Below are 14,802 nucleotides of genomic sequence, written 5' to 3' on the forward strand. Positions count from 1 at the left end.
AATGAATTGTCCAAGGTCATAGGTCTGTGAGTGAATGGCAGACACTGCCTTGAGGATAACCCCCTTTCCTCTCTTATCACCACGTTTGCACACAGCTATATGGGTGCATATGTGTACACACACACATGTGTGTGTGTGTGCACATGCACAATAAATACCCCCATGGGCATGCATATATATTCCCTAGGTTAAAAACTGGCAAGTCTATGCTGTGTGCTTACTAAACAACTAGTTTTTTTGAGGTCAAAGGGTTGGGTAATTTTTCTGTAGACACCCTTCTATAGAGAACTTGCTCGAACTCTGTCTTTTTGGGAGTAAAATCAGCTGCAGGGATGAGCCTGGCTGCCCATGGGCAAGATTTGCCTCTCCCTTGCTCTCTGCCACAATACAAAAAGTCAAGTTCCTCATGGACGTCTGCAGAGCTACAGGTCCCAACACCACATGGTGGCCTTGGAGAGAACAGAGGGAAACAGCTTTGCGAGACAGGCTAATGCCAGGACTGGAGTAATGGAGCCAGATAACAGGCTTTTGATTTTTCTTTGGCTTTAATTAGCCCTTTCAAGTTAGAGGCAAGTTCAGGGCTGAGAGCAGAAAGGAGGAGACCAGAAACTGCTCACGGGGCTGGGGCTGTCTCCCAGCCAGGCCGAAAGGCCACACTGGCTTTTAGTGCGCAGTATCAGTTTCCTTTGATTTGGCCGATCCTCGAGTTTCTTGCTCTGGAGCTCTAGGCTGCAATTCATTTGGCCTCAGCTCAGACCACACATGTTTCACACACCACCAGCCAGGCCAGGCTCCGGAGCATCCCACCGAGGAGCCCTTGTCGGCACACTGTTGGCAAACACAGCTTTTCCTCCACCGATTCCTGTGCTGTGCTGTTGGGTTCCTCTTTTTTCCTCCCTCCTGCCACGAGGCAGGCAGGGATGGATGAGGTGACCTCTAGAGTTATCTTTGTCTCCAAGTCCAACAGTCTTTTGAGGCCTGTGCAGTGGAACCCACTTCAGATGGCCTCTGTCCTGTGGCGTTTCAACAGTGGAAAAGTGGCCCAGGAAGTGGCTTTTAGGACTTGGGTTTTGCAGGGTAGGGGTCTCCTATGGGTTTTATCACAGTCACAACTCAAAGAGCATGCAGAGGGGTGTGATTAGTGGTTTGTTTTTACCCTGTTCCTGCTGTTCAAGTTCCTTAGGCTAAAATGTGCATCCTGTGGCACCCTTCAAGCTCTTCTGGCCCCTCCCATTTCCTGGGACCCACATTCTCTCCTCTGCTTTCAAAACTCAGAGCAGGGAGCAGTGTAAGCAGTGAGGCCCCTGATCCCCTAGCTAGATCCCTGCTGCCCCTTTGGCTGTATTCAGGAGGATCCGGTGGCATGGGGAGACAATACCTATGTGACTTGGCCTGCCATGCCACGGGGCATCCCTGGAGCTGAGTGGTGGGCCACAGCCTGGCGACCAGGCGGGGAAGAAGCCATATACTGTGAGGCTGGACCTTGGTTTGCAGGCCCCCAGAGTGTTCCCTGTTTTTATTGCAGATGAATGGAGAAGGCTGGCTGAGCCCACATCAGAGATAAGGGCCGGGGCCAGCAGTGGCCTCCTCTCAGGACTGTGTTACTGTGAATGTCAATGTCTGCTGCCAAAGTAAATTCCTGAGTGGGTGTTGGATGTAGAGGCTGGGGAAGCAGTCTTGTATTTCCTGGTGCTTGGGAGGGATGGAAGCCTCTTTTACCTTTGCCTCTGGGCCATTGTTTTCTTGTGTCCTGGGTTTTTTAGCTTGAATGGAAAGAGGGATCCAAGAACAAATGGGGTAACATCTGAAAATTGCTCTAAGGATCTTAGGAGGGCATGGGCAGAAGGAGGGTCCTAGTGGGATCAGACGGGGTCCAGTTTGTCTTGAAATTTAGGGTACTGAACAGCAACCTGAGGTCTTTTGCTGATGATCATCTGGGCGAGTTAATGATGATGTGATTTCTGTTTCTGCTGCTCAGCACTGGGAGAGTCTCTACCTCTGATCCCTTTGAAGGCTGCCTCGTAGGCTCCTAAAGCCTTCTGTCTGCAGAGCATGCGACAATTGGGATGAGGAGCCCACACATAGCTCATAGTTCTGTCATGTGCCAGGGTACTAAGCAGGCCGAGTTGACAGCTTCCAGCCTTTTCTTGGGAGCCCTGACACCCTGACCTGGAGTTGGCAGCCAGGCTAGGGGGGGTGCTATGTGGGCCAAGGTTCTTGTTTTCTACATGGGACATGGGACCTGGCATTCTGGAGTCCCCCAGGCATGGCTATCTATTTCTCTTCAACCTTTCTTCTGCCTTCTGGGACAACCTCACAGAAAACTAGCCTTTTTCTCTCTGAATGTGTGAATGAATGGCTGAATAGCTGAAGCATTTATTAGGCCTGTGACAAGGTACTCATACTTGGTGGATGCCAAGAATCATGAAATGGCATCGATCTCTAGGAGCCCAAGAGTCCAGGAGTGAGATGCACCCAAGCAGGTCATCATGGTCTATGTGATAGGGATAATGGCCATGGTCCTGAGAGTGGCCATCACTCCTCCACTCAAATCTTCCCAGAGTTTGGAACTGGTGAGTGGAAGGAGGAATCAAGGATTGTCAGCTTGAGTGCAGATAAGGCTGAATGGTGCAAAAACCAGCTTTTTATCTCCCCCTCAAGACTTGAACTTAGAATGACCTTCAAACAGAAAATGTAGGTCCCTGGGGGCAGAAACTCTTATCCAGAGTCATCACTGCCTCACACCTGCCAAGCCCCATTAGTGGGAGAGAGAGTGGCAGCTTCTGAGCAGCCTGGTAATCCCACGGTAGGAGTGCGTATGGTGCTTGATGGTTTACAGAAGGGTCCATGGGTTCCTTTTCTTCTCTCAGCAATGCTGGGGGTAATAGGAAGGGAGGGCAGCTGTCCCCTCCAGTTGAGGAAATGGAGGAACAGAGAAGTCAAGTGCTTCACTCAAGGTCATATAATCTGTGGGCTAGAATCTACTATACACCCTAATTCTCAGCCGGCTGCTTTTCCCACTGGTGTTTCTCAGTGGTGTGCTGGTGGCACCTGGGTGGGACAATTCACTGCTTGGGCATTGCAGGACGTTTACAATCCTGGGCACTAGAGCATTAAGTGTCGATGGGACTCCCCAAACACTGCAAGAACTAGAAAAGCCCCTCACCTTTGCAACAGTGGAGAAACAGTTAGACCAAGCACCTATCTGACCTTAGAGTTTACCTGCGAGCCCAGCCAGCCCCACCAGGTTCACAGAGGCACATGAGCTGAGCTCTTTATGTTTAACAGTAAGCTTCATTCATGTCCGACAGTGAGTAGTGAAGGAGAACCCAATTCATGGGTGCTGTTACTTTTACTCTTATATTTATTATTTCTCAGGCATAGCAACCCTGGGAGGAGACAGAGTCATCCCCCTGGACTCAGGCTGGCCCCCCATCCCAACCTGGACAGTCACTCAGGTTCGTCTGGCGCCTGGGATCCTGAAACTCCATGAACATGAGCATCCGGAATGGCCAGGCGGTCATCCCAGGCTCCGGGTGCTGGTCTCTGCCAGTCTGCTTGGGGTGTTTTCTTTTCCCTGTCAGCAGGAAGGGCAGCTCTGAGTAGATGGGGTGTATCCTGTTGTTTATGGTGCTGGGCAAGGTTCCCTTTCTGCTCACTCACAGTCCTCTCTCGTAGACCAGGAACTCCCCCTCTTGTTGCCCCAGCCCTCCTTTCCACCTCCACTGCGTTTGCACCCCTTCCCTCTCACACTGTGGCACACTAAATACACCCACTCTACTCCATTCTCAGGTCCCAATGAGAGCGCACAGCACCAGGCTCCTTTTATATCCGCACAAGCACTCACCCCTCACAGCCTTTGACACCATACCCCTGACTTCCAGTTTAGCATTTGAGGGGCTGCCATATCACAGCCTGAAGCTTTATAGAATCCAGTCTTCCCCCTCTCCCCTCGAGATGCCTTCTTCCTAGGTATTCAAGTGAAAAGCCCATCCATTTCCCTCTTTGCCCATCAGGGTTTGCAGTGAAAGTCACATCCCAGTCAAGTATGCACGGTGTTTTCGAATACAGGTGGTAGCCGCACCCTGGGTGGTATGTTGGGCCTAGTGAGAGGAAGAGACTTGACGTTGGCCTGCTATATTGGACACGTTCTCCACGGATGCCACCCTGGAGCCCAGCAGGTCAGCAGGGAGAGTGTCAAGACCCAGGAATCACACATGCAGAATTTTAACACAGAGAGCTGCCAAGAGACCTCAGCATAGGTTTTACTGATCAGGATGTGGGGCGATGCAATGCTGCACCCTAATCCCGAGATACCTACTTCATGAACCCTGGATGGAAGCATCACACCTACAATCACACTCATGTGTGTACACACACTCTCTCTGTTCCAGATGCCCACTTACTTTCTCACGGCGTCTGTCTTCCCCTCCTTTCTGTCTGCCTGCTGTGTTTCACTGCCTCACTTACACTCACACTCTGTGCACTATCATCTCTTAGGCTCCCTCTAGCTCTCACTTTCTGTGATTTATTCTCCCTCACACCCCACATTACACAAAGCAGCTAATACAGCAAGACCTCTTTCACATGTACACATGAACGTGCAAGCACCCCATACGGTATGCGATAGCTCCCCAAATAGGCAGCCCACCCTCTCATTCAATCAGCGCACAGACCAGCCAACTTACCAGTCCAGAGCTGCATCTCTGGGCCTTTCCTTCAATTCCAGTCATCCTCACAGGGTGGCGTCTTGGCCTGGATCCTGGCCTGAGAGTCTGAGGCAGTCCTAGCCCCTGAGATGTCATTGGGCTGGTGAGCAGCTTCCCTTTTGCTCTGAATTATGCATTTCATCTCCAAGAAGGAGGTGATAAAATATATCCCTTCAATAAAGTGTGCCAAGACTCCTAAGGAGAGAGAAATACATAGACATTCATAAGTAACAGTAGACACGGAGCACTTCCTATGTGTAGGGCACGTAAATAGCTTTATAGCACTGTCTGGGTGTTCTCCTTGGTTATAATAAGCGCACGATGGGATAGAAGGAGACTTACTAACCTTGCTGTGATTTCATACTTGCATCTCTTCTCCACTGGTATCTGATTGAGAGAGATTTGGGCTGTGACTCACCCTGATGTTGTGTTTAGTATCTCAGGCCTGGGACATGCCCGTTTGCCTCCCTTTCCACCTGGCGGCACATGTGGTGAATGCTAAGCTGAATCATTTGAAGGAGGGGACACACTTCGGGCCACCCTCTCCCTGCTGTTACCTTCAGTGTCCCATCTTTTTTGCCAGGCAGAAGGGAATGACTACACATGGGCACAGGCCACGTGGTTCTTTTCACTAACAAAGTTAGTGGAGAGAGAGAAAAAGACAACTAAGGGAGCTCTCCCTTCGGACTCTGAATTTACATTTTTTCCCAAGTGGATGGGCCCACATGCTGTCCGCGTATATGAAACGGAATCAGCGGGAGACAAGAAAGGCTGCATCTTTCCCTGGTCCCCGTGTCATTACTGTGTCTCTGTCAGTGGTCCAAAATATAATGGGATTTGTTCAGCTGATTTATCCTGCATGCAGGCGACATTATCCAGACTCACACTCAGGCCTGAGGAGCAAGAGGGGAAGATGGCACGGCAAAGAGAGTGGGGCTAATAAAATTTATTCCCACTAACAAGGGAATGACCTACCCCATAATTCAGCCTGGCGAGCGGGGCCAGTGCTTCCCAGCGCCCGCCAGAAAACACACAACTTAATCATCCTGGCATGTCCCACTCCAATTACAGTTCCTTTGGCGACCGAGCTTGTCTGCAGTAGACTGGGAGGGGAGTGAGAACGCGAGATTGATGGGCTTGTGGGATGTCTTTGCCCTTGACAAGTGGCCACTGTAGACCCCTGAAGCTAAGGTACTGGGCAGCACCCAAAGGGGTTTTGCTCGGGATCATTCCCAGTGCTGAGAAGCCTTCCCTGGTAGTTCCCATGGGTCCAGGTTTGGCCACTGCACTAGTTCCAGCGTGGTGGCCGTCTTAGAGCTGGGCTAGTGGAGTTGGGTCCCGATTCTCTTGCTTGGCTGGCCTATGGCACTGGTCATGGGGTCGTGGCCCTCCTGCTTATCAGAGTGAGAAACACGGGGCTCTCAGCAACTGAGCTGATGAGGAGGTCATGGGATCAACCCCAGGATCCTGAGTCGGAGCAGCTCCTAGGAGGGGTGCATCCCCATAGCTGTTGGTTACAGACAGGCCTGCAGAGAGTGCCCTTAGGAATGCCCCTCTCCTGGGAAAACAGCTCAAATTAGTGGCATTAGTTCCCTATTAGGATAGCTTGTTGTCGTGATGAGTGAAAGACCATTTAGATATCTGGTGGGATTGGGCCACACACAGTTTCAAAACACATAGAAATACCAAAATGAGTATGCAAATGAGTGTTGCTTTTAGCAAATCACTTTCATTGTTCAATGAGTAGTTAAGTGCATTATCTCAATGGCTGTTTGCCTCAGAATACACATACATACACACACACACACACACACACACACACACACACCACGAAGCTCCTGAAATACCTGACCTTCTATATGTAGGTATCGGCCGTTTTTGAGATGCTTAGAAATGGGGCGCTTGGCTGTTGGGAACATTGGTGTAATTTGTTAATTTTTTTTCCACCCCTGAGACACTTTTCCTGTAGTCCCTCCAACATGTACTTGTCTAACTAGGCTACTGTGGCTGTGCTTTGCTGGCACCCCTGTCTGTCTCTGTACACACTTACTTTCCTACAATCTCGTTGAAAAAGACACAATAAGGGAATCCGTCTGAGATGATGTGTTAGTAACGGAGTGGACGACGCCTTGTTCCCACATTCCACGTTCGTGGCTGTGGCCACAGCTGGGTGCAGGGCCAACCTTCACCCGTGGCAGGACCTCCCTGGCTCTCAAGAGAGTTCAACCCATGGGGCCAGCATGGGCCATGGGCAGCCCTCTGGGGGGTGCTGAGACTCATAAAAGGGAAAGGAAAGTCTATACGGAGCTGTAAAGCCATTAGGGGCCTGTATAGTTTGACTTTATTTCTTTCTTATAGAAATTAGCTCTCGCCCAGCCGGGCATGGCTCAGTGGTTGAGCGTCGACCTAGGATCCAGGCGATCAGGGTTCGATTCCCGGTCAGGGCACATGCCCGGGTTGCGGGCTGCAGCCGATCAATGACTCTCTCATCATTGATATTTCTGTCTGTCTCTCCCTCTCCTTTCCTCTCTCTGAAATCAATAAAGATATATTTATTTAAAAAAAAAGAAATTAGCTCTCAAGCACATAGGACTGTTCTATGGAGTAATAGGCTTTCTGATGGGAGTAAACCCAGCCTACTTACAAGCCTCTTCCCCAGGATGTTTCTGCCCCTGTGAGGACTCCTTCTGCTTACCTCTTTCCCTGGAGGGTCACTGTGGGCATCAGGCCCTGGTGCGTTTACGAACACCTGGGGTTCAGCGGTCATCTTTGTGACATGGCCCCAATACGTGGGTGATCATTATCTTCATGTGCCCCCGGGCTTTACAACTGGAGTCTGTGTATAGACATGAGCTACTACAGCTCATCTGATCAGTATCTCCATGTAGAGAGAAATCCCACAAGTAATTCACTGATTTCCCATTTCCAGAGGAGGTCTGCTATGGTCAGCTCCTGGGGGTGTGTGTGCGTGTGCGTGCACCTGTGTGTAAAGTATAATTAATAATGGGAAGAATTCGAGGACTGCTGAGCATGGAGAATCTAAAGACTGTCTCTTTTCCATCAGGAGGTGCCTCATGGGCTTCCCTCCTCCCTTTCTCCTAACTTGTATTTCTTTTCAAAGCTTCAGCTCTCACTTTCCTTTGGGACAAATAGACTCAGGGAAGGAGAAGGAATCCCCCTCTCATGCTGCCCAAGGGCTTCCTTGGTGTAGAGGAAAGTTCGTTCCTTCCAGAGGTCACAGAAGGTCAGAGCACTCATCCTGGGTGGCAGGAAAGAAGTGGAGGCCGGGGCTGTTCTCTGAGCAGTCTCTGATGCTGACAATAGGTCTCCCTGATGCTGGAACAGGTTTCTTCGGGGCTACCTTCTTACAACCCCAGCGAAATCTCCTTCGTAAGATCAGTTTTTTTCCTCCGAACTGGGAATTTGGAGTTCTGGTACCTATTTTCTCATAACTTCATAGGTCACGGGCTGTTGGGGGGGGGCATCATTTCACTCTCTAGGCCTCAATTTCCTCTTCTGTAAATGGGCTGTTGGATTCTAAGATCCTGGGTCATTTTCCTCCTCTGCAGTACATGCTGTGTGAAAGAGTGGTCATGTACAGCACTGGCAGTGGGTGGCCGTGCCCTCTGTACCCCAGCACTGGGTCCATTACTGAAGCACGGCATGGATGGCCTTGTCTGATCATGGCCCAGGTCTGTCTCCCCGAAGAGGAAGGGGAGAGACTGATACATGTCATCTCTATATTGCTGGGTCCTCACCTACTGCTTGGTGCATTGTAGGTCCTTCCTAATCATTTCTGAGAAAATTAATGAGTGAGGAACAGTGAATAGTGTTGACTTCACTTAGTGCCTCAGTTTTTCCTAATAGGAAATAGGAGCTTCAACAGCATAACAGACCAAAAGTCTGATGAAAAAGGCCTGACTGAAGGCCCACAATGGGTGAGCTTGGGAAATCTCTGATGCCTTCTTCCCCTGTCTAATGTCTGGCTTCCCAGCTTTGGGGGTGGGTGTGGCAGTGCTCAGGACTCCTGTGCATGGGACTGGGTGCTGCTTTTGCATTCGGGGAGGGCAGGAGATCTGGCTTGTTTCCAGATGGAAGGACTCCTCTCTGCTGGACCAGCAGCTACCCATGAGCAATAGGAGGACCAGGTCCAACTTTGAATTTTCTGTTTTGGGCTCAGAGACTGCTGCTGTCGGCCCAGAGCAGTCAGCAGCTATCTCTCAGTTGGAGGAGTCAGCTGCATGGTCTATACCCGCTGGCTCACCTGATTGGTCTCCAATGGATTAGGTTGGGATATTTGTAAATAGTGATGCCTGGGGTACGAGGGGCAGCCTGTGGCTGTGGAAGAGACTGTGTCCCAGAATTGAGTTAATTGGTCCACAGGGGGATCGACCTGATGACCCTTTACTCATTAGCACTGTGTTTGGACCACTAAGCTCTGGCCTACTTCTGACCCTTCCATAATAGGGGCTCAATGTGGGTTTCTGCAGAGGTGGGGTAACCAAGAATGGGTTAAAACTGCTCCAGTTGGCCGGGAAGGGGAACCAGCCCAGGAGCCAAGCTAGCTAGGGTGAGTAACTAGCCCAAGAACCAGCCCAGGAGCCAAGCTAGCTGGGGCGAGGCGTGATTTCAGGATTGGCTTCCCTCTCCGCCTCGTCACCCTTGGCCTTCAGGATGGAGTGGCATGGTGTCAGGGTGAAGGTGGTTTCTTATGAGTGAGTCATTGGGATATGGGGGTAGGAGATGATGCAGAGGGACTCCAGAGGAGATGTCCCCATGGTCCCCCAGCTCTGGCCCCTTCTTTAGCCCTTCCCCAAGAGTCTCTGCAGAAACCACCAGCCACTTCTGTGGTTCTTGGGTGGCTGCTTTGTAGCTCTGCCCTGGAGCATGGGAGACTGGCAGAGGAAGGATGCTTACAGCATTTAAAATCCCCTTTCTGTGGAGAGGATAGAGCTTTTCAGAGTGCCAGTCTCTCTGCAGAGTGGGAGCAATTTCCCTGTAATTGGTAAAGTAACCGTAACTGCTCTGTCATTTGTATGTAGCGACACATAATTGCACAGTAACCTTTGCTGCTGTGTGCAAGGGAAGCACGGTGAGCTATTAGATTGTAATTCGGAGTATCAACTCTAGCTCCCCATGCCACCTCCACCAATACCCTCAGGGAAGCCCTGGGGAGGCTGCCACAGGCCTCTCCACATCCTGGTCCAGAGGGTCCTGCTCCAGAGTGGGAATGCTTGTCATATGTCATTCTTTTCTTGGCATGGTCTATGTGCCCTCAGCTAGGACAACACCTCCACGGTGATCCAGACGAGTGCTTCTCAAACATTAGCATGCAGCAGGTTCACCTGGGAGGAGATTAAGATGCAGATCTCTGAACCCCACCCGAGTTTCTGATCCAGTAGGCCTGAGTGGTGCCGAGAATTTGTACTTCTAATGAATAGTGCTAAATCTTCTGGATCCTAGACCATTGCTCTTCTCTGTCCTTTGGCTTCATTGAGCTGATGGATCTTTAGGAAGTACTACCCTTGCTATTTCATCTTGATAACATTAGCTTCTTTCATCTTAATAACACCTCTCTGAGGTCGATGCCATGAATTTCCCCAAAGACCCTGAGACTCGCCAAAGTTGTCTGGATTGTCTTAGATGACAAACAGTAGTAAGCGCTGGTATTCCCATAGCACATATGAAGTGCCAGACATTGTTCTACATGTGCTAAATTATTTACTTCTCACAGGACTATATAGTTGTTACCATCCCCATTCTACCCATGAGAAACTGAGGCACAGGGAGCTTAGATTCAGACCTAGACATTTGGGCTCTAATTCTAAAGTGTTAGCCACTATGAAGTCAGGATTTTATTTAGTCATCCATCCATCCATCCATCCATCCATCCATCCATCCATCCATCCATCCAACACATATGTCTTAACCTACTATGAAACTGGAGCTAAGCTAAGGGTACAAAGATGCATAAAACATGGTCCTATCCTTGAGCTTATGGTCCCTGGAATCCAGTGGGTCACCAGTCTTAGTTTATAACCCATGTATACCATGGGGACATTTGTGGAAAGCAGATTTGGTGTCCTCCTGATTGGGGCAGAGGGGACCCTGGAGGGTGTGGCCTTAAGACTTCAATATCTGTTCACAGGGTTGCCCAAGTAGGCACCACATATATTCCTATGCAACAGATCCTATTTCCTTCTCTTGTAAGAGTGAAGTTGCTCTCTAATAAACATTATAATGGTGACCACAGCTCACTCGTGGGCATTTGTGGCTCAGTGGGAGGAAGGGGTGTGACATGGTCTTGCAGGCAATGCTGGGCTCCTGATTATAGGCGAGGTGAATCCCTTCCTGGCTCCTCTGGCTGCTGCTCTAATCTTGCTGTTAATGGGGCCCAGGGGAGAGCTCAGCCAGGGCAAGAGCAGACACTGTCCTCTCCCATTTCCCAGGGTGCTCAGGAATCCACACCAGCCCTCACCTGTCGAAGGCTTTCTCCAATTAGCCTCCCCTTCCAGGGCCCACATGGCCCTGGCTTCTGCTTCCTATACCTCGGCCTCCTCGGGTCGGTGGGCCCTGTGGGACCCTCTGCCTTCTCCTCCCGGAGCTATAATTTCTCTGGGGCTGCAGCTCAGAGCTGGCGGGTTGTGTCCATGGAGAGTCGTCGTATGCTGGTCAGGAGGCACGCAAATGGCCACTTCCAGCCCCCATCCTACCCGTTCTGGGCAGGATTTCCATGGAAAAAATTAATGTGAAACATCACCTTGCATCGGTGAAATGCTTTCCTGTTTATCAGGTGCTATCACACCTGTTATCTCACCTAAACCTCATGACGGTCCTGTCTTGCAATTTTACAGGCAAGGAAAATGAGAATCAGAGAACAGGAGAGGCCTGTGCCAAGCTGTTTAGTTGAGAAGCACTGAGGTGCTATATGACTGGAGACCTGCGTGTTTTCCACTACATCAGTGTTAAAAATCCCTCCCCTTCGCTCAGCTTTGAGAAAACAGAGTAAGGCCACCTCATGCCACAGCTGTGGGACCTCAGCATCCATGCGGATCTGGGCTGCTCCTGGTCAAAGGCCTCAATCACCCCTTCACCACCTGGCATGGGGGAGCCCAGAGAGAAAGGCATCACTGTCCCTGGAATGCAATCACCATGTTAAGACCCCCGGGTACAGTCTTTTGAACCTGGTGAGACACCAGGAGGTAGGCAGTTGGGAGGGGATGACTGTAAGCTACAGGTGGGGAGACAGACCTGGCTCCTGACAGGCATTGAAGTGAGCTGTTATGAGCTGAAGACAGCAGAGCCCTGGCTGCCAGGCTGCCAAGCTGAGATGTCTTCACTTCCTTCCGATGAAAACATCCCTCACCCAGATCCTTGCTGTGCAGGGTGCCACAGCAGCAGGGACTCACAGGTCCCTGACTTTCTGCCTCTGAACAACCAGTGATTCAATGATGCAGCTGCTCAAATGCATACTGTCTCCTTGTAGGTGGTTGTTTATTTATTTGCTTGTGTTCTGCCCAGCCAAGGGGAAGAATGGCTTTCAGTAACTGACCACTCAGAAATGCAATTCTGGGGCTGAGCTGCCTAAGCCTGGCAGGTCCCTGCACTTACATCCAGCAGGGAGAGGCCATTGCCTTCCCTCCACCCAGGTTTTTCTTCCTCTCTCTGGTCCATCCCTTTCACTCTCCACCTCCTCCTTCCTTCCCTATGTCCTCATTTTAGGGATGAACCATAAAGATCAAACTAGACCTTGAAAGCTCCCTCCTAACTGTGATTCCTATAGTTGTTATTTTTTTGGAGGGGCAAGAGGTTGGGTTTGGACTGGGGCTGTTGGACTAGATGATACAGGAGAGACTAGGGGTGATCAGACATCTGCCTGGCACACAGCCTGCCAAGGCCTGCCCAGGCTCCCCCCTCCCTGGTCCCACTGCCCCCCATCATGGTAAGAAGAAGGGGAGAGGGAAGAGAGAGGACTGAGATGCTTAGTACGGTGTCTTCCCCAAGATGGACAATGCCTGTCCCTCTTCTCCTGGGAGGGAGCCAAGGGGCCCCGAAGCCCTGAACAGCCCCAAGTTGGCCACGTTCACACAGCTAGCTGCCTGGCAAGCGCCTGCCTGCCGGTTCTCCAGCTGCCTTTCTCTTTGGCTGGACTGAAGCCTTTAAAAAAGTGACACCTTGTATTTTATTTTACTCCTTCTGAAAAGTCCAGAAACATTTACAGGCATGAGCTCTATAGGTTTTATGGAAGCCTATCAAAAAGCAGGGGTTGTTTCCTTTATCTTTATAGGGTGGAAAATAAAAGTACAGAATACGGAATAACTCTTCTAAGACCACACAGTTCTTCCAAAAAAGAGGGGAAAATCCAGCGTAGGTTCCTAGAGCCCAGGAGAGGTCTATGCCAAACCAAAGCTGCCTTGGTGGGGAGCACTGGGGCCTCCTTGCCAGCCATAGTCAAGGCCCTTGCAACTCTCCAGGAGGTCTGAACCCAGCTGGGACCCTCTGCTTACATGTGGATCTGGAGGCTTGGAATAAAACGGAGAATTCAGATAAAACACTGTGAAGGGAGCCAGCCTGAAGCCTTTTCCTATTGGGTCCCTGACTCCTTAATTGCCCTGGAGTCAGGAACAACAGCTGGGTCAGTGTGTGCCATGGGGATATCCAGGGAACTTTCTCTTTAAGGAATAACCATAGGTATTCTGGTCTAAAGGAGTTAAGGCAATAAAACGTGTGGCAAAGTCTTAGATAATATTAAACATAATTCTTCTTAAAAAGAATCCATCCCATTTCCTGTAACTAATCATTGTGAATATCTTACATGGTGTTAGAATGTACTGTTTCCCAAATTGTTTGCCTGAGGAGCCCTTTAGTGGTAGAGCATCTTGGGGCGCTTCGGTTCCACAAAAGACACCTTGGGAAATGCTGGAGTAGAGATGGCAAGGCCAGGGTGCCCTGCTTAGCTGTGCTCTGAAAGAAACAGGGAGCCTGAGATCGGGCAGCGTGAGGCTCCACATTGGCTTGCTGAGTCCACTCACAAACCTTCCATTCCTCCCAGTTCCCTTTTCCTGAACCGATTGTCCTCTTCTCTGTTATGGTCTTGCCATTGAGTATCGATGTTGCTAGTTCTCAATTCTACACTTGCGAGGCCTCATCTGTGAAGGGCTCTTTAACAGCAAGTGTGTAGATATGGGGACCACATCCCTCTGATGCCTGAGCCCAGCCACCTGGAGCCCCTGTTCATGGCTGCTGGCCCATGCTTTCTGCTGCGATGGTGGAAGACAGTCTAAGCAGCCAAGGTGGTACCTGGAGTGACTGCAGGAGACGCAGAGAGACCTGGGAGCACCGTGAAAAAGAGACTCTAGGAGTGTGTGTGTGTGTGTGTGTGTGTGTTTTGCCATGGTCCTGCAACCTACTTAGATGATTGTTGACAGCTCATCTAGTTTCTCTGGACCTGACTGTTTCACGTAAAAAAAGAGGGATTTATACCATATCTAAGAATTCTTCTAGCTCTACAGTTCCCTGACTCAGCACCTCTGCCAATTGCCCTGATGCTCCCCGCTAATTTTCCTCCTCTTTAATTTTCAGCTCTTAACTATTGACGATAACTTCTGTGGCCTGGATATGAATGCACCCCTGGGCGTGTCCGAGATGGTACGTGGCATTCCTGTCTTCACGGAGGACAGGGACCGCATGACTTCTGTCATTGCCTACGTCTACAAGAACCACTCTCTGGCCTTCGTGGGCACCAAAAGTGGCAAGCTGAAAAAGGTAGGAACGAGGCGCAGTCATTCGGTTATTGTCTGTCCCCACTGGGGTAGATACTATTTCATGCTTTTTTGCTACCTTGGGCCTGGTGGGCAAGCGATACACTTTGGAGTTAAGGAGAAACGTTGCTATTGAGGTTATGAGTGACAGTCTCATCTCTTCTCTGCCTTTGTGCTACGGTTGATGTGGGAATCACACTGGGGGAGTATGGATTCACCTCTTCCCACCCCAGCCTCATTAGACCATCCTGAATGGTGTGCTCCCTTTAACTTGGGTTTGTGCCTCAGTCAGGAGCATTATGAGGCATGGGTGGTTGGGAACGTGGACAGAG

At 50.3% G+C, this 14,802-nt stretch overlaps 1 protein-coding gene across 1 annotated transcript in view; it reads left to right on the top strand.

Annotated features, from left to right (window-relative positions):
- The window catches only part of PLXNA4 (plexin A4), a 399,973-nt gene that overhangs the window by 67,298 nt on the left and 317,873 nt on the right, over positions 1 to 14,802 (top strand). Inside the window, exon 3 of the mRNA XM_087821012.1 lies at positions 14,292 to 14,474. Within this exon, the coding sequence (XP_087677138.1) occupies positions 14,292 to 14,474 (183 nt within the window). The remainder of the gene's footprint in view (positions 1 to 14,291; positions 14,475 to 14,802) is intronic.

This window comes from Miniopterus natalensis, chromosome 10 (genome assembly GCF_054644295.1).
Source record: "Miniopterus natalensis isolate mMinNat1 chromosome 10, mMinNat1.hap1, whole genome shotgun sequence".
Lineage (NCBI taxonomy): Eukaryota > Metazoa > Chordata > Mammalia > Chiroptera > Miniopteridae > Miniopterus > Miniopterus natalensis.